The sequence below is a fragment of the Xiphophorus maculatus genome, chromosome 7 (assembly GCF_002775205.1).
Source record: "Xiphophorus maculatus strain JP 163 A chromosome 7, X_maculatus-5.0-male, whole genome shotgun sequence".
Taxonomy (NCBI): domain Eukaryota; kingdom Metazoa; phylum Chordata; class Actinopteri; order Cyprinodontiformes; family Poeciliidae; genus Xiphophorus; species Xiphophorus maculatus.
Window position 1 is genome coordinate 9,182,249 of NC_036449.1, and position 23,666 is coordinate 9,205,914.

Here is a 23,666-nt window from a genome sequence, read left to right on the forward strand (position 1 = left end):
CATAAATCCTCTCATGAAAATAAAAGGAGCGTCTCCCTTGTTTTCCCCAACGCCAAACACAGAACCGAAAATAGTTATTTTGATGTTTTTAGAATCAAACAAGGAAAATGTTTGAATTGCCATGTGAATTTAATATTTAGCTGGGTTTTCTATAACACGTTTACAACATAAAGACGATTATCTGTATTTTATAGCCATTTCCTATTAAACTGTAAAAAAAAAAAAAAGAAAAGAAAAAAAAGACACCAGTATGGCCCAGTGTGAGATTGTCATGGTACCAGAATCTCAACAAAATAAGCCCATTCATGTTTTTTTTAAATTATTGCTGTTTTGCTCCTTATAATTTAACACTGGAAATCTAAAATGCTGATATGAGCAGGATATGTAGTCTGTTCAGTCGACTTGCAGTTTGTTGCCAAAAACTGCTCTTCATGACTAATACTTTTCCAAACATAAATAAGTTTAAGCAATGAAAAAAAAAAAAAAAGCATGGCAGCCTTCATCTTGACTGCTGATTAGAAGTGTGCAGCAATAGGTTGGGAGGGGCAATGTTGGTGAAAGCTCCCTTCACTCCCTCTGGCCTCCTTTTAAACAGGACTATAAAAAAACAGGAATGTGCCATCTTTGTTACAAAAAGCTACTGCAAAAATGGTTTTAATACCCATTTTTCTGTAAAAAATAAAATAAAATAAATAAATTGCTGAATTTATTCAGCAATTTATTGGCGTTATAAATATTGTAAATGGTGTTATAAATGCACTTGATACAAATATTAGAAAGGCAGTGTAATTCAGAGCGTTATAAACTACCCTTTGGTCCAGAATAATGCTGGATATTAAGATCAGTTTTGAACTGTCATTTTCAAAACACAAAGATGGAAGATTAGTGAAATCTAAATGCACAGAGACATGATGTGGACTTAATCAGTGCTCAAAAGATCAAAGAAGGGAAAACTAATAATATGAGGAGGGATTTGATTCAGGGAAATAATTGGAGTTAAAGTGGAAGAAATAAACACAAACGGCAACTATTAGCTGTAGTTTTTCAAACATTGGCTTCAAGCAGCAGCCAACGTTTTCCACACAGTTTATGTTTCAAGTGTAAAAATTATTGCTAACCAAAGTTATTCATGTCACTTCAATGTGGAACGGTGTGAAAATGTAAATACCGCTTGCACACACCTTTTCCGTTTTTGCTTTTTCTCCACTCACACTTAAATGTTTCAGATCAAACTAATTCTAATGTCAAAGACAAAGATAGCAAGTGTAAATGTAATGTAGTTTCAAAAGGTTTTCATTTGTTTTCAAGGCTTTAAGACAATGTGAGCCATTATCCACAAATAGAAAGATACATAGAACAGTGGGGGGAAGTAGCTTGGCTATCAAAATGAGCCTAACAGCGCATCAATGACTTATCCCGATCAACATCTGAAGCCTCACTCGCCCCAGTTTGGGTCAGTGTTTGTGATTCTGCAATTAAAAAAAGAGACACTGGGCAAGAATTGCATCTACTGAAGGGTTCTATGGTGAAAACAACTACAGGACAATAAACTCTGTTATCTATCAGAAAGTCATTAATGAGAATGAGATGCAGTTTGGCTTTATGGTGAGTGTTATTGCCGAGACGGGCAAATCCAGTTGCTAGGTTTAGGAGGCTATTACATTTTCACACAGGGCCAGTTTGGTGGTGGTTTTTATGCTGCAGTAAATAAAATACATTTTTGAAAATAGTTTTTTTTTTGATTTTGTATGATGATCTGAAACATTTAAGTGTCACAACAAAAAAAAAACAATCAGAAGAAAAACGTTATTTACAATCTGGGGTCTGGCAAGTATTTTGTACTTTTCACAGATGAAAGAAAAAGAAAAAAACAAGGTGCATACCTGGAGGAGGGTTTAAATAGACACTGTTACAGGTCAGAAGTTTCTTAATGAACTGGAAATATTCCAGGCTGTATTGCATTCGGTTGTGCATGAACTGGACGTTCTGCTTGCGAACGCTGCACTCGATGACGCTCGGCATCTTGACCTGATGGGGCTTGGTGGAGGACAGGTTCAGCTCTGAGATATATTTGACAAGTTCGCTGTCCTTGTCCAGCGAGTCCATACGCTCGTAGAACAGGATGTAGGCGTTCCACCATCGCTTCTGCCTCCGATACGACATCCGCTTCATCATGTGGTCGAACACCTCGCCCATGTACTCTCCCCCGAAGCACTGGTTCTTCATCTCCTCCTCGTCGTCCATCTTGCATTCCGTCACGTCGCCGTCATCGAACTTATACCAGCGGTTCTTCTCGCCGTCGCCCCCGTTCCGCTGGATTATGTAGGAGTAGTAGTGTCCGCCGCTCGCCTGGCCCGAGTGAACCAGCACTCCCACCAGACGGTACTTGGAGCTGCCCGGCGGCGTGGGTTCGGACGGCTCGTTCTGTTGGATCACCTGGTTCTCCGGGTTCACGTCGTCACCCTCCAGCTTGGCCACGCCTGCTACCGTGTACGGCTCCATGTCCAGCTCCCGCGGGAACTCAAAGTAGTCGTTAAACTTGATGGCGCACTCCCTCTCCCAGTCGTAGTCAAAGCGCTTCAGCTGGATGGCCAGGACAGGCGGCAGCTTCTTGATCAGTAGACGCTTCACTGTGTCCACCTGAAAAATCAAGAGGAATTTAGAAATCTCACTTGGGCAGCGACTAACGATTATTATACTAATCGATTATTATTCTATTGATTTTATTTGAAAATTAATCACATAAAAAAAGATTGGTATATTCTGCAGATAATCCATTAAGCAACAGAAATACATGAAAATGCAAACAACTAATTAAATTCCTCATCCTAATGATTATCCTAGTAATCAATTATCTTACTGATTATCTTTGACGATTAATCCATCACCTGGGTTAAAAAATTCCCTGGAGCATTTTTATACAATATTTGAAATACAAGTTTTAAAAATCTAATCTATAACTCAATTCATTTTGGGGGGAGGGGAAGTTAATTTCTAAAAAAATATATATATTTTTTGAGAAATTAAAAATAAAATGATGATGATGCAAAGGAATCGCAATCACAATTTATCGTTCTAGATCTAGTTTTAAACCTTCCATACGGTTGTGACTATTTAAAAAGCTCTGTAGTCTTACCTTCTTATTGCATTTCTCACAGTGGTAGGCATTGGCTCCTTCAAGCAGATCTCCTTTAACATATTGCTCCATCGAGTCCAACAAGTTCTGGTGGTTTCTAATGTCCACGTTTAATGTTGTAAATGACTCCTCACACTCATATCTGACGATAGAATAGTTATTAATAAAAAGCTAATTTAACAGTACTTTTATTGTTATTAAAGTGACTAAGTACAGTCAGATAGTGCTCACCTATGGGGACACCCTTGACAAATCTTTTGGTCAGCAAAGGACCCTCCCAGCACCTTGCTGAGCATGGGAGGGTGACCCAAAGCTTTCAGAGCTTCATCCAAACTGTCCACCAAAGAGTTGAAGAACTCCAAAGCATCATGCTGCTCCCTCAAATTTACTGGCTCCCCCCATAATCTGAAAAAAAAAAAAAAATCAACAGAAATCAACAGACATGGTTTCAGGAGACTTTTCCTTTCATGAAATGTATTTCTATGCCAGCACAGAAAGCTGTTGGATAAAATCTGAATTTAACAACTGGCAGCACAAGAAGTGTTAAAAGAGGAAGCACATTCTTAATACAACTCTAACTAAAATATCTGGTCTTATAAGAGTTTTTAGCCATTTTTACAAGTTTATCAAATATGACACAGTAATTATTTCCTTTTTTCCATAAGCTTCTAAATTAAAATACCTGAACTGTTTCCAGAAGCCTCTTGGGACGTAGTACTGCAGTCTGGATGCAGCCAGGTGACCGAAGATGACCTGTAGGTGACGCAGCACCCCGATGTTGTACTCTTTCCTGTCCTCCGATTTACTGGAGGGTTTGTCATCAAACTGGTGGTGGTAGCTGAAAACTTCATCACGAGGGTCTACATTACTCTGTGGAAGCAAAATCTAAATTGTAACAAACCAAACTTGTCATGAGTGCAAACAAGTGAATTTATTAGTCATTAAAAGTTTAGGAGAAACTCCAGCGGTGTTGGTGCCATTTCTTGCATCATTAACTTGAACTGAGAGCAGCTCGCTGCTTGATTTGGAAGTAATGGCTCTTAAAAACTGATTTCTGGGACCAATTTATGCAACGATAGTATTGTGACATTTCGCTGCATATGAGAGTGTTGAGCTGTTACACATACATTTGTTTCTGTGGAGACTTTCTACTAATAAATGCATGGCTCTACGCTTGCTCTAAATTGCATTTTTATGTCAACTTGAGGCATGAGCCCCAATCAGTAGCTGTGTTTTCATCGTTTATTTTATGTGCATTTTGAAGTGTTGCATTACAGAAGCTTCAACAGCAAAAATTAAAATAACTTCCTCAATTTCCGAAAAACGTTTTACACTCGGTTGAGGTGGTTTTTGGGATAGCTGAAGTGCATTAACTCTCCCTTTAGAGTGAATGCACTAAAGGGGAGATGGAAACACATTTGCCGAATGAGTTATTCCGATAAGACTTTCTCATCGCCAATGACGATTTAAGAAAATTTTTAAGTCCAAAAGTCTAGCATGGAGTGGAGAACTGTCTACATTTTTTCTGAAATATATGGTCCGTGCTGGTTTGCAATCTCTAGATCGTATTTATAACAGCAATAAATATAATAATCTAACAAATTTATGGTTTGTGTAACCTGGTTGATTCACTCCAAACCAGTAGATGGAAACATGCCCAATTTGGCAACAATTTAAAATTTTGATCAAAATCCATAATAATAAGTACAGATCATGACAAACTGTGCCTTGAGCGATAGAGAGGACATGAATTTACGTGTTGATTTGCAGCCTGCAGAGAAACAAGGTTGGTCATTAACTTGCTACTTACTGCATTTCAGACCATTGTACAGGTAGGTTTACCCAAAATAAAGATGTCTTGAAGTGAGACATCAATGTTGGTCATTCCTTGCATTTGGCAGAAATGATCAGACCCTATGATTGTAGCCCACACAGACTTCTCACACATTATTTCTAGTACCTCATTTTCCTGCTTCTCGTCACCAGACATGTCATCGTCCACGTCGGTGCCTGTGCCCTCGATCGCCAAGATGCCGTTGCGGATTGGAGGGATCATGTAAAGCTGCTGGATAACAGAGTTCATATAGCAAGTAGCACCGGCGTTCTTCAGGCCAACAAAGCCTTTGTTAGGGCGTGGTCCCACGGGAGGCAGGTACTCCCACTCTGTCAGTGTCTCACAACCTGAATGTGGAGGCAGGAGGAAAACTCAATTCAACGCAAATTGATAAATTATGTGGCTGCTGCTTGTGAACCTGTCACTGAAATGTCTCCCTACCCAGGTAGTACATGTCAGTTAGGGTGTCAACTATTTGTTTGAGGTTGCGGACGCAGCCGACTGCTAGCGCCACCAGGAGCTCGAAGCCGGCGTTGATGGATGCAGGAGTGCTACACACTGGGATGGCCTGCTCTGTGGGGAACTCCCCACTCTTCATGTACTGCAGGTAAACATTAGATGCTGGGAAGATGAAGTCGTCAATCAGCTCCTAATTAAAAAGAGAGGAAGAGATATAAGCAATGAGAGTAAACTGGTAAAAAGGATGTGTTTTGGGGTTTTTTTAAGTCTGTCTGTACCTTAATGAGATTTGCTCCTCCCTTCTCACAGCCAATGTAGTATTTCTTTTCAGGCGTCTGGAAGGCCAGAAGCTCTTTGGTGACACCGAGGTGGCCCTCCAAGATGGTTTCTTCCACACCAGTTTCTCCTGTCCTCTTAACCTCATCCTGATGAATGAAATTATGTTTGACCTCGAGCAAGACCGCATCCTCTAAACTACAACTGAGCTTTCAAGAGCAAAAGAGAATCCAGCCAAAGTATGAATCTCACCCGTATTCGTTTGAGCCAGTCGATCTCGTTGTTGAGCAGCACCTCGGCGTTTGGCAGGTTGATGTTACTGTTGTAGGCGTAGTTAAGCAGATGTCGGAGCAACGTGAAGTAGTCCCCTGCGTGTTTGGCTCGCTCTTTGGCTGTGCTCTGGACAGAGAGTTAACAACTGGATGAGTGAACCCGCGGCAAATGAGGTCAGATGAACGTTTGGTGTACAATCGCAATCTGTGTAGCCACTTACCCCGAGCACTGTGAAGAGGAGGGTGATGAAGAAAAGAAGAGGCCGATGCCCCATGCAGCACCTAGTCGCCATTAGGAAAAACTGCTCTTGGGCCATCTGACGCACAGACCTGTTTAAAGGAGATTTAAACGTAAGAATCATAATAACAAAATAGGCCTGAAACGATTAATTGTACCAGTTGTGATGAATCAATTATTGAGGTAATCGTCAACTAATTTAGTAATCAATTAATCATTAAGTGGAGGATATAAACCAACTGTACAAAAAATATATACATTTTGTATTTAAGATAAAAAAATATATATAAAAAACATATACGTTCTCCCAAAACTTCTCAATGTATAACAATTTTACCTTAACCTGGTTGAAATTCTGTATTTTTAAAAAAAACAAACAACAAAAAAACTAAAGCACATTTTGCTATCCAATAATTAATTGGTTAATCAAGGAAAGGATTTATCACCAGATCAGCACTACACTGTATTCATGATAAGTCAAGCAGACAAGGCTGAGCTTTTCACATGTTGATATAAGTATTTTGTTAATTGCAAATGATTGCATCTTTATTGTTGTTTTTAATATTGTAGTACAAACGCCTAATTGGTTAAATACATTTTCTATCTGACTGTCAAAATAATCAATAGAATATGCAATAACTAGAATAATAATTAGTTGCAGCCCTACTATATGCAGGGGATCAAACAGGCACTTTCTCCTCATTACTGTACCTCATGTGACAAATGTGATGTACACAATTAAATAAGTTCATATTTTGCTTTACAAGCTCAAAGCGACAAATTAAGATTTTCTTTTTAATATATTTGTTAACTCAAACTGGAAATTAATTAATTTAATGTGCAAACTGAAGCGCTTACTTGCTGTGGCAGTGTAGCAACAAGTCTATGATGAAGGTCTGCCAAGCCTTCTCCTTACTGAGCGTGTCGAGAGCCGTAGGCATGAGGGCAAAACACAGGGTCATCACTTCCAAAGCCTCGCAGCACACCTGCTCATCTTCTCCATCTGGCTCCTTGGCTGCATTAGTCTATAAAGAAAAACAAATTGTGCTTAATTTCAAGATACAACATACACAGTTGAGTTCTTGATAGTCCTTTGAAAATTAGTTTCATTTTGCATAAAATCTTACCTTCTCGTATATTTTACTGATTTCATCATTATTACTAAATACCAGCTGCACCGTGCCACAACCCGATGCCCACACGATTTTCTGCACTGCTCGGATCACGCAAATGTCTGGGATGTACTTCGATGCCTGGAAGAAATTCTGATGAAAAATACAGTTCCATTGAATCCATTATTAATATTGTTTTAAACACTCTACTTCTTACAAACAAACTAGATTTGAGAAACTATTAAATTCAGTGATTAAAATGCCATCAGACACTAAATAATGGAAGCAAAAGTCAGTTAAAGTAAAGTGTCCTTTACCTCATCAGAAATCTGCTGGGCCAGGCGGATAGCTACATTGCGCAACATACATTCAGAGGTAGGGTTGGGAATGTTTTGCAGGGCACTTTGAAGAACCAGCGCCTGGTCGTGAGTCGCCTGATTTATCTGCACACAGTCACGAAAGAGAAAAATGTATTAATTAAACAGAAATAGACAAGTCAAGGCTGCAGCAGGTAAACAACCCAGGAACCGGCTAAACTGGTTTGTCTGTTCACGAGGAAAGAAAGCGTGTCTAACCGGAGAGACGGGAATATTTCCGTCAGCGTTGGGTTGGCAGGCCTCGGCCACAGCCTTCACGTGGCCGAAGCCGACCGCAGTCAGGAGGAGCTTGGCGATCTTCAGAGCATTGAGGTAAGCGCCTCGGCGCGTCTCCATGTCCGCGGACGGGAGGAAGTTGTTCCTGGTGAGCATGCTTAGCACCAGTGGCAGACCGCCGCTCTTCAAGAAGTTGTACTGGAAGTCACTAGCATCCTCACCCAGAGTGGCACTAGCTGGCATCAGCAAAGCATACACAACCTGCAACAAGAACAGGCAGAGAAACCTAACCTTAAATATCTTTATTTAGAAAAATAAGAAATATAACAGCAATTTGCTAACAGTAAGAAGGAGCAAGTGTGGGAATGTAGGGAGAGCAGGTACAGTGATTTGTAATAACTTGAACAAAAATAAATTGGCTTTAGCTCTGTAACTAGTTACATGCTGGTTAAAACCAAGATATTTTCCCTATTTGTGAATGCAACATATCTAAGCAGATTGCAGTAAAATTAACAATCTTCAGTGTATAAGTTGTTACTGAGAGAGGAAGAGTCAAAGTTAGCTATTTGCAGTATCAGTGAGGTTTTAGATGAGGTCAGTCGTCATTTTATCCTTCCAAAATTTTACTGTAACCTCTGTCAGAGTTTGCTTGATCTAGAAAAGTTGGCAACATTTTCCAAATCCTAAAGGTAAGCTAAGTTACTATGTGTTTTAGGAAATGTACGCTGACATAACATGCATAAAACATTTTAAATGACAAAATCTGTAATGATTGTGACTTTCTAAATATTTAGTGACTCTACAGCAACTGTCCTCTCAAAGTGCAGTGATGAACGCCTTAAAAGAACATATGGAGTGTAGCTCTTGTATCTTTTCATTCTTAGTGAGAGAAACTGGAATTTAATAATTTGGTATCGGCAGGTTACAGGTTTTCAACAATCGGAAGGAATTCACAAAACTTTGATTGTGGGTTTAGCTCTAGTATTTTGTCACACAAATGTACACAGAGCCTTACCTCAATGAGGTAGAGCACTTGTGAAGGTGATGGGCCGAAGAAACGGGAGTCTAGTGACGGACTCAGACTGTTCTCTCCTAGCTTGGCGTGGTCCAAACACACAGCTCTAAGATTCTCCACTGTGGTGTTATCTGTGTGCACAGAAAAAGCATGAAATTGGTCAAGGAGATAAAACTGTGTGTGATGTATTTACAAAGTTAACATCAGACTAAGATGCAGAAATAATTCTCCACATCACGGTGTGTTATTTACCTGGAGGCATGAGCTTCATGAGAACTCGAGCTCCATCTCTTAGTTGAGGCATGTTGAGGTTGCACCCGAGGTCGGCTACTTGCCACAGAAAGGAGATGTAGCGCGGGTGTAGCGACATAATCTGGAAATCAGAGCAAAGGGTCTCATGTTATTTTTGTTTGCATCATTTCTGTTTTAAAGGATATTAAATTTTCAACATAGCCATCGTCGAAGTAAGATAGATAAACAGCATAGCTAGTTGTGCTATTTGAACATTTAATAGAGTCCATGCTTGTTAACTTACCACACCAGGAAGACAGCTCTCAACTTCTGGGTTGGGCCCATCACTGTAGTGGTTTCCGTGGTTACCAGGGGAGCCAGTGGATGAGTCGGATGAGCTGTCTGGGCTGGAGGGCATGTTGGCACTCACCTGGGTCAGCTTGGCTGTGATCAGCTGCATAATGAAAACAAGTTTTAGTTAACGGTGGTTAAGCAGTTAAGAGTTTGAGTTACACACACACACACACAGACCGTTTTGTCCTTCAAATTAAGCTGTCCAATCAGCTTCCTGTCATCAGCAGGATCAACGATCTCCCCACCAATAAACAGCTCAATCTTTGTGTGTGCGGCGTTGGCCTTTATCCTGTTTAGGATTCCCCGCCGGACCGAACCGATGGTGTCATTGGTGTGTGACCAGATGTCTAAATCATCCACCTGACGTCCTTGGTTCGGGAAACGGACGATCAGTGTGATATGCTTGCCCCGGAAAGCTCTGCACAACAAAGGAGACAAAGAGGTTTCAATGGAACATTTTAAAATTATACCAAGAAGCTAAACAAAAAGTAAAAAAACAAAAAAAACTCTTGTGTGTGTTCTCAATATTTTCCAACCACAGAGCTACAAATGGACCATCATTGTGTTAAAGCGGAATAAAACGACAATTTAATGATTTTACCTCGACATAGGCAGTATAGTCCTCTCCTCATGGTAGTCGCTGTCGCACTCATTAATGTATTCCTTAAGCACAGTGAGAACCCGCACCATGCGGATGGCCTCCTGCCGAGCACAGTTAATGCTGTCTTTGTCTCCATCTAACACACACAGGGTGTCATAAGACGCCTTCAGACGGTCGAAACAAGACTGGATGAAATCTTCATGAATCTCAACCTGAAGAGAGAGGCAATGCGAGGGGGCGGGGATAAATAATAAATACCCGACTAGCAAACATTATGAGCTCTAAATGCTTATTTGCAAATAGTACAAAGAAGTAGTCTCCATACCTGGTTGACTTGCAGTTTTGGTCCGAGATTGGTGTAGATTTCTTTCAGCAGGTCTATGGCTCGGTTTGCAATGTCGTCACTTCCTTGAATCACCACCTAGATGAGAAGAGGGAAGGAAGAAATTAAGTCAAGCAGAATCTGTTAATAAATCTTTGCCTGGAATAAGCAGTGAAGTGAAGTGAAGAGTAAGAGTGAAGAGATTTCAAGGCTCAGCAGGTAACAATACTAAACATGACAATATTTGTTGAAGCGGGATGTCAAACTGTAATCCCGTCTGCCCGGATGATTATGGTGAAATAAGTGCAAGCAATTAAGAGTCTCAAATATGGAAGTAATTGCTTTAAGTTGATGCCCCATATCCTTGTAATAAACTTTTATTTACAAGGAAGTAATGCAGCTGCTCTTTAGTTGAGAGAGTTGATTGCTACTGACTGCTAATAGGACCGGCTGTCAACACTTAGCACTGAAGAAACCTCAACCACCTGGAAGTTGTTTGTGTGGAAGCATTATGGGTACTTGGTAGGAAAAAAACCTACAGTGACAAACAAGATACAAGCACTGTTAACACTGAGAATACTACGACTATCAAACAAATAGCTGATAATGCCAAAGTTAGCATTTATTTTGTAGCCACCACACCAAAAGGATGTTTTTCAGTCTTTAAAACATTTTTACATTTATGAAATATTTATCCAGATTTCAAACTGATTGCTTTTTGGCATTTGGACAACCAATGACAGACGAGGAAGAAATCTGCTATTTGTGGATCACACAGACCTGTACTGAAATAATTGTACCGATTGCAGATACTTTAAAATATATATATATTTAAATACTCCACACAAAAAAAAGATTCCTGATCTGCCTAAAACAAAATTTAAAACAATTCCTGTCTTATTGTCTCCTTGTGAAACCAACATCATTTAGAGCATCGTCTCATGACCTGGAAATGTCCCGATGCTCCTACTCAACGGTAAAAAATAAACTGTGACAGACTCAAATGACTGTGCACTGTGAGAAAAATCCTGCAGTACAGCGTGAAGCAAACAATGCTGCGGCATGCAGCCTCTGAATGTTGAAGGGCCATCTTCCTGTGATAGATCACCTACAGTCTTTTTTTCTTCAGAATTTACTCTACTTGAGTTTAAATCTTAATCGTGTGAATTTCGGATTGTAGATTGCCACTCCTATAATTATTCAGTTTCTATGGATAAAAGCAAGAATCTACTATTTCCATCGTAAACCTTGAACTCCTTTCAACTAATTAGGCAGCTTCGATGCTTTAAAACAAGAAAATAAAAGTGAACTGAAACTATTTCTGAGCAGACTGTACAGACAGCTCAGCATCTTCCAAGTTCACATCTGCTCAAATTTGTCAAACCAGACAATCTACATTAGCTTTAGGGACAGAAATGATGCCCAAGGTGATCTAACACTGACACAAATATAAATCAGTTATTAGATAGAAATAAATGCAGAAGCATTCATCTGTAATTACTGCAGCTACTCTCCTCACCCTCCACAGGTAGTCCAAGCCAATTAGTTCCAGGTCGTCCATCATGTAGGCCCTGCGTTTCGCTACCAGCTTGCCCTCCCTGCAGTTGACGGCCTTGAAGAACCTCTCAAAGCACTTCATGCCGTTCTCTGTCAGAAGCGACGGATCCAACTGTAGCACATTGTTCTCAAAGAAGTCCTTGTTGATGTCTGGGTCTAGGTCTGGCTCGTCCCCCATCAGCTTTGAGTACCTTTTAAATAGAAATAAACAAGAGCAGTCAGAGAGGGAGAGAGGAGAAAAAAGCCCAGGACTGACAAACGGCGCAAAAGCCAAAAGCTAAGAGGTCTGAGTAAAGCTGTACCATTTGAAGCAGGCCTCACGGTCGCACAGAAACACAGCGTTCTCAGCCAGACACTTCCATATCTGCTTCGCCTGAGGAGCACACAGCCACAGCTGGCCGTCTTTTAATAGGAACCTGCAAAGAAGAAACAAAAGCTGTAGTGGAGCAACAATTCCCTGAAGGCTGAAGTCAACGACAACTTTTTGACGGAAGAAAACAGTCCTTGATTAGACACATTGGTTGCAGAATCAATTTTGTAACAAACCTTTGGCAACTAACTATGTCTAATTTTAGCAATTTGCATAACCGTTTTAGATTACGCATGTTAGCACAATTTTTAAGTGGATAAAATTAATTTTTAGGCGTAGGGAAGGAAAGGACGTACCTCAGAAAGTTAAGCCGCTCCTGTACTTCTTGGACATGACTGTAGCGGCTTCCCGGTCTGACTGTTTGAGGGTCAAACTCTGCTTGCTCTTCTGAAAAAGCGCGCGCACACAGACACACAATAAATCAGACTGCAGACTGTCTACCCCATAACAGGGATGTCCAAACTTTTTGTTACATGGGCCAAGACATCCAGTTTTAAAAATATTTTCATGTCCCAATTGAAAAAAATACATAGAACATTTGGTCAATTCTGGGCAATAAAAACAGGGTGTAGGTCATTCTTTCTTTAAAAATGCTTCTTGTATTGAACCAGGTTTAGTAAATACATTAAAAGCAGATTTGGGCGCAGCAAAGAAGTCAAATACACATCAACCACAATGACTTTTAAGAAGTCATGGAATAAACGTGGACCTTGCACAAGCAAGCAAAAAGACTGGTTATTTAAAGATGAATACTTTGTATTTTCTATTGCTAAAAGATGTTTAAAGTCTGTAATAATCTTTTGCCCCTAATTTAAAAAGAAAAAAGTCTTAATTTAAATTTTGTCCTATGGGATCGGTTTTCTCCAACTACAAAATCGAAGTCTGTAGCTACCTTTGGACAGCTGCCTCATTGTCTCCATGTAGGCTGAGAGATTCTCAGCCACCAGGGTGACCAGAGCGTGGTTGTGCTGCAGCTGGTTGATCAGGTCATGGCGGTAAAACACATGAGGGCTTCTCTGCGTTTGACTGAAATGGAACAGGAAGAGGAGTGTTTGATGTAGAGAGAAACAAAAGGCGAAAAAGGCAGAAAACATGGAGAAACAGTAGAATTGAGTTTAAAAACTTTAAGTGTAACCTGATTAATAAAAACACTGTACCTTGATTTCTCATTTGGTACAGTGTGTATTAAAAAGAAAATATCTTTTGGGAGATGTTTGTGTGTGTTTAACCAGAAGGGAGGTTGTGTCGGTAAAGGAAATTTCTTGCCTCATTTCCACATAAGCGAGCCTTTAATTCAGGCAGTTGTCACATTGTTTCTAAAATACTATCAGAATCTAAACTTGAGAAAGTATTTTTCCACCCCAGGTTATTATTCAATTGCACAAACTGTCGTGCAGTTTTTCCAGCATTCACACAGCGACTTCAGCTGTGTAATAAAAGCGTCGACACAAATACTGCAATAAGAGAGATATTTCAGGAAACTGAAAACATGGATCCAAGGCATGAAATTTCCCCGATACGCTGCATTGAATGATTTGAAGTGAAAGGAACTGGCCGGAGGAATAGCAGGGCTTCATCTCAAAGGACTTTTTAATAAATCTCAGAAAACTGTCAACTACTATCTGTATGAACCACAGCTCGCATTTGATTATGACAAAACTGAGCTTAAAGGTTCACTAAACTGAGAACCTTTGCTGCCAGCTAATCTAATGCACACATGCATTGTTTTCTTTGACTTAATCATATTTTTCATTTAAACATGTCATCAAACCTGGTCCTTCAAGTCAATGATGCTTGACTAGATACTTTTAGAACAGAACGGATAAGAAATTTTAGGGACTTCCCTTTAATAAAAACATATTACTTGTTTCAGTGCTTATTTTAAACACAAATACCTCTACTGGAAAATTTCAGACTGCATGATTTTGTGAGAAAGCACTAAAAAAAAGCACCTTAACCTGACCAACAACTTGAAAAAACCTGATGTAGAAGTAAAAAAAAAAATAGATGGAGTTATGCATCTTAAGTTATAACTCATCCAACTTTTTGAGGTTTTGATTAATCCCAATTTCAACCTATAAATGTATAAATAGTCATTTGAGATGAAACCCAGAAAAGAACTTTTTAAGCTGATTTGTGGCAAAGATTTACGTTTGATGTAGTTTACGTTGTAAACTTCTCAAAGAAAGTGAGGCTTGACGCAAAAAAAGAAACAGAGAGAACCCTAGAATTGGCATAAAAACTTACCTCACTAAGTTCGTTTGTATGTTAATTGGCATTTTCTTTCTGGAAAAACAACAGGCATGTCTGCTACATAGTTTCTACAGTGACTAAAATACTGTTTTAGTACTTCAAAAACAATTAGACTGATGCACATTATTAGCTAACGTCCAACTTTATGATGATTACTTCTTTAATTACTTCTGCCCTTTTGGACCACCACTGCTCACAAAAAAAGCTTCAACACCACAAATAAAAGACAAAAAGCTGACTAATGTTTAATTTGTGTAATAAGCTTAATCCCTGGCATAGTGGGCTGCTACTCAAGATAATGTTAGAAGAATTCAACATGACTGCCCGAAATGTAGCAATCAAAAGCTGTGAAGCCTTACATAATTTATAAAGATTAACTGCAGTCAGAATCTGACATTTTACTAAATAAAAAAAAAAAGCAAAGAAAAAAAATGTAGAGCCACTTTCATCAGAAACAAGTACAAAACTGAGGTGTCTCAGCAATCTTACATAAGTGATAAAAACCAGTAATGTGAACGTTTGTTTTTGCCTGTTGCATTTTGTGAAAACTAAAAGCATCTTTTTCTGTATATAAAAAAAAATTAGAAAAACAAAAAATAGAAATCCATTCCAATTTTACCTCAGGTTCTGAGGAGCTTCTCCAAAGAGGCTGCAGATTTCCCTGATTTGCTTCAAGGCAGGGATAACCCACTTGTCATTGGTACGAAGCTCTTCTATGAAGCGATCAATCCACTGAATCTTTTGCGTGTCTCTGTCCTGTGGGTGAAAAGAAACCGCACTCCATATTTAGCGACTGTGTGAGCATCTATTTGTTACGTTCACCAAAACAAAAGTGAATGTTACCTGTGAGCAGCTGTAGTCCAATATCTTGATGTGAGCACTAAGAGCCTGATCCATGATGTCTACAGGAACGTCGTCGCTGTGCGCCAGGTTCCAGAGCAGGTTGAGGACCTTGTGGGCCATAACACCGTCCTTATCGTCCTCGGCCAAGCGCCGGATTAGCTCGAGCAGTTTTTCACGCTGCTTCTTGCTAGCATTGGTCCAGCTTGCCTGCAAAACAGGAGGAATAAGTGAAGGCAGAGCAGCAATCAAGATTTGTCACATCGATGATCTGCTATGAAGCAAAGCATTTAAATTTGACTGAGCTAAAAACAAAACAAAAAAAGAAGACAAAGCGCAACACTTGCATGTTCTGCGATATTATTCTTACCTTGAAGCAGTCGAAAAGATGATCGAGCTGCTCGGGTGAGAAGTCCCACGCCAGCTTGGCCAAGAGATCATGGACATTCTTCACAATAGCCTCGTGCTTACCAGCCTGCACATAGACATGAGCAATACAGAAACATTGTAACATTATCTCATCTGCCTGAACTGACCCAAATTTGTTCTAACAATTCAAATGTTAGACTTTAGTAGTGAAGTCTAGCTGCTTGAAACTGTCATTCTTTTTAAACACTAATTGCCAACATTAGCTTACAGTTTAATATTTAGCACTTCTAAAATCAACAAACCTGAAAATCTATTTCATTCCCAATCTGACAGCATTTACAGAAACATTTTTACTAAAACCTACTCCATTACTGTCATTATCTGCATAGCAAATTGCATAATTTAGATTTTAAAAAAGAAAACACAAGAAAAACCTGAAGCACAAAGAAATTTTGTTGGTGGCTGCAATTGGAGATGACTAAATCTCATCTTTCTCCAATGTGTAAAAGCAGCATGCCTGAGTACCGGCAACTCGTGGTCTTTGGTGAGGACAATGTTGCTGAGAGAAGAAGATAAAGTCAGTCCGCTCCAGAATTACTGGGGCGCTTAAAATGCAGTCAGAGGAAGAACAAATGATGGAAGCTATAGGATGCTTTCTTGCTGCAGAGATTGCAACACTTTCAGCAATAAATAGCAGCGTAGATCTGAACAAAACAAAGTTGCCATGTCTCATCTTTTTGAGCTTTCAACTTAACTTTTATAGAACAAGCTGGATGTGGAAATGTCAGAATTAAAGTGAAGGCCTATGTTCTTCAGAATATTAACAAAAAGACTGACGTGTGAAAATGCTAGCCATGCTTATCTTTAGAAGATTCTAAAGTCAGCTTAAAGTGTTAACCGTGTAATTTAGTCCCTGTGTTAAAGCAACTCTTCTACTAAACAGACTGTAAAGCTACCTCAGCTTCCATTATAATAATGAATTCCCACTTTCAACAGGAAGGCTGGAGGAAAACATTTTAAATGTTTTTTTGTATTTTCCTCTATTGTAGGTTTAACTGTTGGCTAATAATTGTTAATGTTTAATTGCCTTCTTAAACATGATGTGTATAATAAGCAGAAAACTAAAACATGCTTAGAGGTGGCGCACCTGTGCAGCCCAGATGTTGTCCAAGTCCTGCATGGTAAGAGCTTTCTCTTTTATAACGAAGCGAAGGATCTTCTCCAGCTTCTCGACATACTGCGGCTGATGCAAACTGTCCCTCAGCACAATAGAAAGGATGTGGTTTTGCTGGATCCATTCCTGATGCGGGAAGAGCAGATTTTACAGACGCAAAATTCACGGAACGACAGCCTCGAATGTAGTGCTTTTGAAGCCTGCGCTTACCGCCATGCGCTCTGCGGTCAGCCACTCCTCCTCCTCAGGGTTATGCCGATGAGTGTAGTAGGAGACGCTGGATATCACCTTGTTAACTTCGTTTAGTGCATTCATTTTGCCGTTAAAAGAAGAAATTTGTAATAACCTGTTGAAAGAAGCAAAATCCAATTCCCGAGTGATCACTCTGTAGATGTACGATGGAAACAGTCGAGCTTTAAAGAGACTCAAATACCCACCTAAGAATCATTTTTAACCTAAAAATCTCTAAATTCTTGACCGTCTCCTCCTGCCCTGGTACACGAGAAGCCAGATTCTTCAGAGACTTGATTATCATCGACAGTGCGTCGTTTTTGGCTTCATTCTTGGCCTCTTTCTTGAGCTCCTCGTCTGTGAGGTTCTCTAGAAACTGGGGAACCATCTCGATGACTGGAAGGAAGTACTTCTTTACTGTGTGCAACGTGAGGAACTCATAACACTGGCCAAAAGGCCTGCAACACAAAACGGGACATCAAGTCACACCAAAAATTTACACCTGGAAATGTTTTTGATGAAATAACTGTGGCGTTGCCGAGTCTCACTTGATAAGTGCAGCAATGATCTGGACGTTCAGTGCTTGGCCGCTCATGAAGCGGTCGTGCAAAATTTGAAACCCGTTTAACGTGCCAAATTTGTTTATTAAATCAACCAGCCAGCCCTGTGGACAGAAAACACACCGTTAATCTTACAGGTTGCTTTATCCAGAGTCATTATTTTGCAATTTGAGACCTAATTAGGCGTTTATGATGAACAACTTCCTCTAATTATTTCACTTATGTTTCCAGTTAATCCAAACTGCAAAGAAAGCGTCCAGAAAAATATGCCAATCTAGTTTTAATCTCGCAAGATTTTATTTTTTTTTTTTTTAATAATCTGATTAAAAACAACTGTATAGAGACTAACAGCATTATAGGCAGAGCTCAGCATAGTGATGGGCTCTGTGCCAATAGAGGCAGACAGGCGAGCAGTGCTGCAGTGTTGTTCACAATGACCCTGAGCCCACGCTACACTCATCCACCTTTCACTTGAGAATTTCTACTCCCTGATGTTTCTAAATTCTTTTACAGTGTTACAAGAATTAGTCTAAGATTAGGTTTAAGGTCTTGCAGTGGGACTGTTGTTTTTATTTACTTAGATAAACACAGATTTTTTTTTCATATATTTTTAATGAGGGCTCTTAGTCATGCCAGTTTACAACTTCAGTCTCAGATAGCTAAAGTTGACCTAATTACCCAGCAGAAGAGGAAAACGGCTACATTTCTGGATGATTCTTTAAAAAAAAAAGGAAAGTTTTCAATTTTTAAAAAACACGAAGCAATATTTGATTAAATATGGCTTTTTTTTTTATGTTTTTTTTTTCCATTCAAAAGTTATCGAATTTCACCTTGGGAGATCTCGGGTCAGGCGGACGAGCGTAGAGCTCATCGTCGGCCAGCTGGGCTCCAGCGGGGACGGTCTCAGAAGGCCGTGTGCCGTTATAAATGTGGAACTTGCAGTGGGGATTGAGGGCCATGGCCAGCAACTCCAGTAGCGGGAACCAGTCCTGAGACAGCTTGGCCACACACAACTCCACCAATCGGTGTGTGTTATTAATGATACACCTCTGAGAGACAGAAACCGGGAAAGAAATTAAACGTTAAGACGGACAACGTTAGAATGAATAGTCATTAAAATGAGAAAACCCTGTTCCTTTTTAAATTGATTATGACTAATTAATGTGTGTGAAGAAAGCAGATATTCACCTTTACTATTTTACAAAAATTCCAAACTGTTTTTACCCTATTTTAGTCATTGAGGTAGTGCACAAGCAACAAGAAATGTGTTAAAAGATACAAATAAAGAGCCAACATGCGTTCAAATAAAAAGTCAACATTGTTTTGACCAAAGTTGAAAGCAAAAAACAGAAACCATTTCTCCCAAAGTCCCTTGAGGTTCCAGAAATCAATCTTCCCAAAACAAAAGCCAACTTCGCCTACTTCTAGCAATAACATTATTGATCGCTCCTCGTGCTGCTGTTTTCCGCCTTAGCTCTTCAACAACTGAACATAAAACTTGATTTTGGGGACTTGTTTTCAAACGTAAAAGATTAACGCAGATTTATTTAAAGAGAGAGCCCCAATAAACACTCACATGTATCTCAAACTTCCAGCCACTGACTGCCTCATCTGTCAGGATTTTTGTGAAGGAAATGGTTAGACCGTCCCGGAAAAACCTCTGACATGCCTCACATTTCACATCCAGTCCTGTGAGGAGAAAACAAGAAGAGACAACTCACAACATTAACATCAAAAGTTAAAATTTGGCATATGAAACATTCAGCTTAAACAGATGTCAGGGTACCAAGGTTTTCAGGAAGTTCTGTGCAGATGTTGGCAAATAATGTGCTTTTAATAAAGACAAATGAGTTAATGCAAATAAAAAAAGGGTCATGAACCAAATGTGATTATTAGGGAAGTCGTTCTTATTCTGTATATACTTTTCTAATCTTCTGCAGAAAGCTTTCAGTGTAAGAGAGATACATCTTTATTATCTGCACAAAAACCTTTCCATACTAAAGAAAAGCTGGTGGCATTTCAGCAGCATAAAGAACCGTGTCAAGGCTGATCCAGCAGTGAGTTATTGTAAACTCACCTCTTTCTTATTCCATTCAATGCAAAAAGTAAGTGTTCAATATGTCATTTTCTTTTCCCCGAAAGGAGGTTCCTTGATGGTTGCTTTTGGGTACATAACACATTTTACTCATCTGATAAGTTACCAGGGGGCTTAAGTTAAAAACCTCTTTAAAAAGAGGGACAGCATGAATACTGGAGATATTTGTGCCCTGGTAAGAGTTTGTTTGCCTCGAGAATAAAGTTAATGTCAGACTTATTTGTCTATGTGCAATACTTCTAGAACTCCAATAGTTCTAAAGTGTAAAAGTATACACAAGAAAAAAAAGTATAAGTTTCCACATAAGGAGTTTGCCTTATGGTAAAAAATATATCACTATCTTTACAGCCCGATTTAAAAACAGAGCCCTTAAGGAACATCAAACAAAAAATAGGTCAAAGAACATTTCTGAAAGGATTTTTACATTTGAGCCATCAAGTACAATTGATTTTTAATTAGCTATGCTTTTTCACAGGTTTCAAAGTGTGGTGCTAATTCACTATTTTCTACATGAAAACAGGTCAAGTATCATGGCTGGCCAACAACTTTGTGTATAAACACAAACTTGTAACAGTACTGCCAACATCATTCTCTAACAAACATAGTAATATAAAAAAAATATGAATATGAAAACAGTAGTCACGTATACTGTTTAAATCTTTACATTTTACTAAGAAATTAAGAAATAAAATCTGTACCCTCTCTCACATCTTAAGTTAATTTGAAGGAAATGTCAGCTGGACGTTAACACCACAAAGCATTTACTAAAAAGAACATGCTGCACTTTCCTACCTTTTTTACTCAGGTCTATAGCAGCTTCCAAGAGGACTTCTAACTCTCCTTTTGGCAAAACTGGAACCACCCATCGAGGCCTGAAAGATAAATCAGCAGAAATACCAAAATAATGCATAAAACATGTATAACCACGCCATAAATATTGTTAAGCTGCATCCCAAGCTCCTTAAATGCCAAGTCATTGAGAAGTGTTTTCCCATCGAGTGTGTGAACAACTTAAACTTCTTTAAAAGAAACCAGTAACATTAAATTTAATTTGGTATACATTGACATACATAAAAATATTTTAAAATATGCAAATTACACACTGAATTAAAAGCAGCAAGGCATAAAATGAAAGATACTTTACATAACTTAACAGCAGTAAAGCATTTTTTCATTTGTAACAATGCAGAGCAGGACAAGGGTGGACCGACTCCACTAAATCAGAGCTGGCAGACGAGCAGATACCTGTTAATCATGTCATCAAGCTTCGCCAAGTCAGTGTGAGGAAAAGCAGGCTCTTCCTCTTCCAGCTGAGGGGGGCCTTCGCCCTGGCCCTGCTCATCTGGTGGGCTCACGGGGGAGTTCTCATTAGATGAATTAGGAGATGAAGTCTGGAGATAAATAAATACGTGAGAATAAATTTGAAGGAGCTTTTAAATGCAGGTAGGAAAGCAGGGGAAGACGAACACTCAAAAGAATACTTCATGTAGTAAAGATAGCAGCTACGGTATAAAATATTGCAATTATACCATCAGTTGCAATACATCCACATTTTCATCTCCTCCTCCCTCTCTAATTAGCATCCTTGGTGCTGAAACGTGTGTCATGTGTGGGCAACTACTGCAGTAAAACTCAATCCAACAGTGCAAGGCCACAGGATTGATTATATTCAAAAGTGCTGCACAAAGGAATCACTTCCAACCAAAATATCGTGGCTCAACTTTCAGGCTGATTTCTCTATGAATCCGTTTTTATATCTGTTAAATGGCTTAAATAATTAAACCTGAAAGTCTTAGTCTCAAGATATGAACTAGATAGCAGTGCGTTTATACTAATTCAGGTCTGATATAGAAAGAAAACACAAGATATTTTCTTTTAACTGTGTAGCTTTTTGGTTAACTGATAAAAAAGTGAAAACCTGCCTCCAAAACTATTCTGCATTTTTAAATATATTTATTTATTTTGGTCATTTCTAACTTTTCCATACCCAAGTCAAAAAGAGAAAAAAAAATCATGCAATGCTGAACAAAAAAAGAGACAAAACTACTACAAAAATAGATATTTAAATTTATGCCAGTGGCAAGCACCTAAAGCGTGCACTGAAAAAAGTGTAGGTGGAAGCATGAGCTTTTTATACCTTCACTTTTTTTAATAGTATTATCAAAATCAAAACAGAATCTTCCCTGTATATTTTTCTAAAATAAACAGGAAAAGGAACTACAGCTCAGTCTGTAGACAACGTTGTGAAACAAATCATAATCAAACCTTATTGTATTTGTTTAGCAAATGAGTTTTACACATCTTTTTCAAAACTTTAAGTTTTAACTCTTCACAACAATCCCTCTAACTTAAGTACAATTATTTTTAATGTGTGTCACGACCTTTAAACGAATCATTCTCTCTTAATTTATTTCTTTAATTTCAAACCACTTGTCGTTATAATTTACTAACACACATTTAGTCCTTCTGGCTTTATCATATGATTATAAACTTTTCTGTTGTACAAAAATAAAAAGTCCATCCAGATCCTATAGAGCTGTGAGCCAGTAAAAGACAGGTTCTATACAGGCTTTGTGGTACGGTTTCTATTGTACTGATGAGTGGCTGAACAAACACACACGTACAAAGACACAGGTGTTTTTCCTAAAATAAGCCTTTCTAACAATACTTGTCAATTCATCATACCTTTAGTGTTCGCAAAACACACCGATGCTCATTTATCCCCGCTGACGCACAAAAAAATAAAATAAAAACCCGAATGCAGGGATAATGCGTTCAAGGTAGAAATGTATTAATTAGCATGTGGAAGAATCCCAGGATTGTCAAACTTAAATGATCTGATGAAACATCTCAAAAAAGCAAGGGCGAAGGGATTTTCCTTTTCTTTTATATCTAAATGATAATGAGAAGCTGCGCATTGAGAGGAAAAGAATGATACGCATTGTTGAGTGGGATCCATATCTGAGAAATATAAAATGTGGGGGAGTACGGTTAAGGCTCCTTCTGCTTGGCTGACCTACATAGGCAGCTTGCCTCTCACATCTCAACACAGCTCATCTCTAACCACCACAGGCCTGCATGTGCACGCACACACGCACGCACGCGCACACACACACACTCTTTAGCCATCACTCTGGAGTCTCTATTCATTCATTGCCTCCCTTTTACTCTCTCACTCTTTTCCGTTCTCTTCTTCCCCACCCTTTTAGGTCCCAACTGGCGTCTTTATGTTGGTAGGTGGGAGCAATACTGATTTAAAATGAAAAAATAAATAAATAAATAAAAATACTTAGCTAAACTGAAAATGAGACTAAATGTTGACATATGTAGTTTGAGGTTTACCGACCTGGTTCTGTGGCAGTGGGGGTTGGCTCTGAGCATCAGGTGCCTGGCCCTGGCCCTGACTGTCGTTGCCCCCCACCGGAGAGCCACGCGTGGTGGCCGTCATGCTCGCCACAGGGCAGATCTTGGCAATCTTGGCCTCTTAGGGAGCGCTGGCCAGGAGGGAAATCACAGCCACCTCAGCTGTACAGCGGAGGGAAGAGAGCCCGAACACACGAGAGAGGGTCGCAAGCACCTGGAGATCTGGGTGTACTGCTGAGACCATTGCATAACCTGGTGAACGGAAAAGTATCAAAGGTCAAGATCCTGGCAGCCCAAAGTAAAGAGATTTTATTGTACTTTTATCAAAGAAGAACAAAAGAAACCCAAAAGTAGTCAGGTGCAATGTCTTTATCTCTCATCTGTGGTTGAAGGATATGACTGACACAATCT

General features: G+C 39.3%; 1 protein-coding gene across 7 annotated transcripts in view; it reads right to left on the reverse strand.

Moving 5' to 3' along the window:
• The window catches only part of LOC102219610 (probable ubiquitin carboxyl-terminal hydrolase FAF-X), a 37,418-nt gene that overhangs the window by 8,740 nt on the left and 5,012 nt on the right, over nucleotides 1–23,666 (reverse strand). For 3 of the 7 annotated variants that reach the window (XM_023336646.1, XM_014474914.2, XM_023336643.1), the window contains exons 2-37: nucleotides 23,239–23,507; nucleotides 21,138–21,283; nucleotides 20,685–20,764; nucleotides 19,374–19,486; nucleotides 18,628–18,846; nucleotides 17,786–17,901; nucleotides 17,444–17,695; nucleotides 17,217–17,352; nucleotides 16,980–17,132; nucleotides 15,834–15,938; nucleotides 15,467–15,673; nucleotides 15,243–15,379; nucleotides 14,618–14,656; nucleotides 13,263–13,396; nucleotides 12,667–12,757; nucleotides 12,303–12,416; nucleotides 11,963–12,191; nucleotides 10,447–10,542; nucleotides 10,122–10,333; nucleotides 9,698–9,938; nucleotides 9,471–9,620; nucleotides 9,188–9,308; nucleotides 8,936–9,066; nucleotides 7,903–8,181; nucleotides 7,645–7,770; nucleotides 7,343–7,480; nucleotides 7,074–7,240; nucleotides 6,199–6,307; nucleotides 5,958–6,104; nucleotides 5,708–5,854; nucleotides 5,412–5,619; nucleotides 5,097–5,317; nucleotides 3,819–4,006; nucleotides 3,368–3,541; nucleotides 3,137–3,278; nucleotides 1,884–2,640 (exon numbers count right to left, since the gene is read on the reverse strand). In XM_023336646.1, the coding sequence (XP_023192414.1) occupies nucleotides 1,884–2,640; nucleotides 3,137–3,278; nucleotides 3,368–3,541; nucleotides 3,819–4,006; nucleotides 5,097–5,317; nucleotides 5,412–5,619; nucleotides 5,708–5,854; nucleotides 5,958–6,104; nucleotides 6,199–6,307; nucleotides 7,074–7,240; nucleotides 7,343–7,480; nucleotides 7,645–7,770; nucleotides 7,903–8,181; nucleotides 8,936–9,066; nucleotides 9,188–9,308; nucleotides 9,471–9,620; nucleotides 9,698–9,938; nucleotides 10,122–10,333; nucleotides 10,447–10,542; nucleotides 11,963–12,191; nucleotides 12,303–12,416; nucleotides 12,667–12,757; nucleotides 13,263–13,396; nucleotides 14,618–14,656; nucleotides 15,243–15,379; nucleotides 15,467–15,673; nucleotides 15,834–15,938; nucleotides 16,980–17,132; nucleotides 17,217–17,352; nucleotides 17,444–17,695; nucleotides 17,786–17,901; nucleotides 18,628–18,846; nucleotides 19,374–19,486; nucleotides 20,685–20,764; nucleotides 21,138–21,283; nucleotides 23,239–23,340 (6,127 nt within the window). In that variant the 5' untranslated portion in view covers nucleotides 23,341–23,507. The remainder of the gene's footprint in view (nucleotides 1–1,883; nucleotides 2,641–3,136; nucleotides 3,279–3,367; nucleotides 3,542–3,818; nucleotides 4,007–5,096; nucleotides 5,318–5,411; nucleotides 5,620–5,707; nucleotides 5,855–5,957; nucleotides 6,105–6,198; nucleotides 6,308–7,073; nucleotides 7,241–7,342; nucleotides 7,481–7,644; nucleotides 7,771–7,902; nucleotides 8,182–8,935; nucleotides 9,067–9,187; nucleotides 9,309–9,470; nucleotides 9,621–9,697; nucleotides 9,939–10,121; nucleotides 10,334–10,446; nucleotides 10,543–11,962; nucleotides 12,192–12,302; nucleotides 12,417–12,666; nucleotides 12,758–13,262; nucleotides 13,397–14,617; nucleotides 14,657–15,242; nucleotides 15,380–15,466; nucleotides 15,674–15,833; nucleotides 15,939–16,979; nucleotides 17,133–17,216; nucleotides 17,353–17,443; nucleotides 17,696–17,785; nucleotides 17,902–18,627; nucleotides 18,847–19,373; nucleotides 19,487–20,684; nucleotides 20,765–21,137; nucleotides 21,284–23,238; nucleotides 23,508–23,666) is intronic. The other 4 variants (XM_023336648.1, XM_023336644.1, XM_023336649.1 and 1 more) reach the window with 3 other exon arrangements.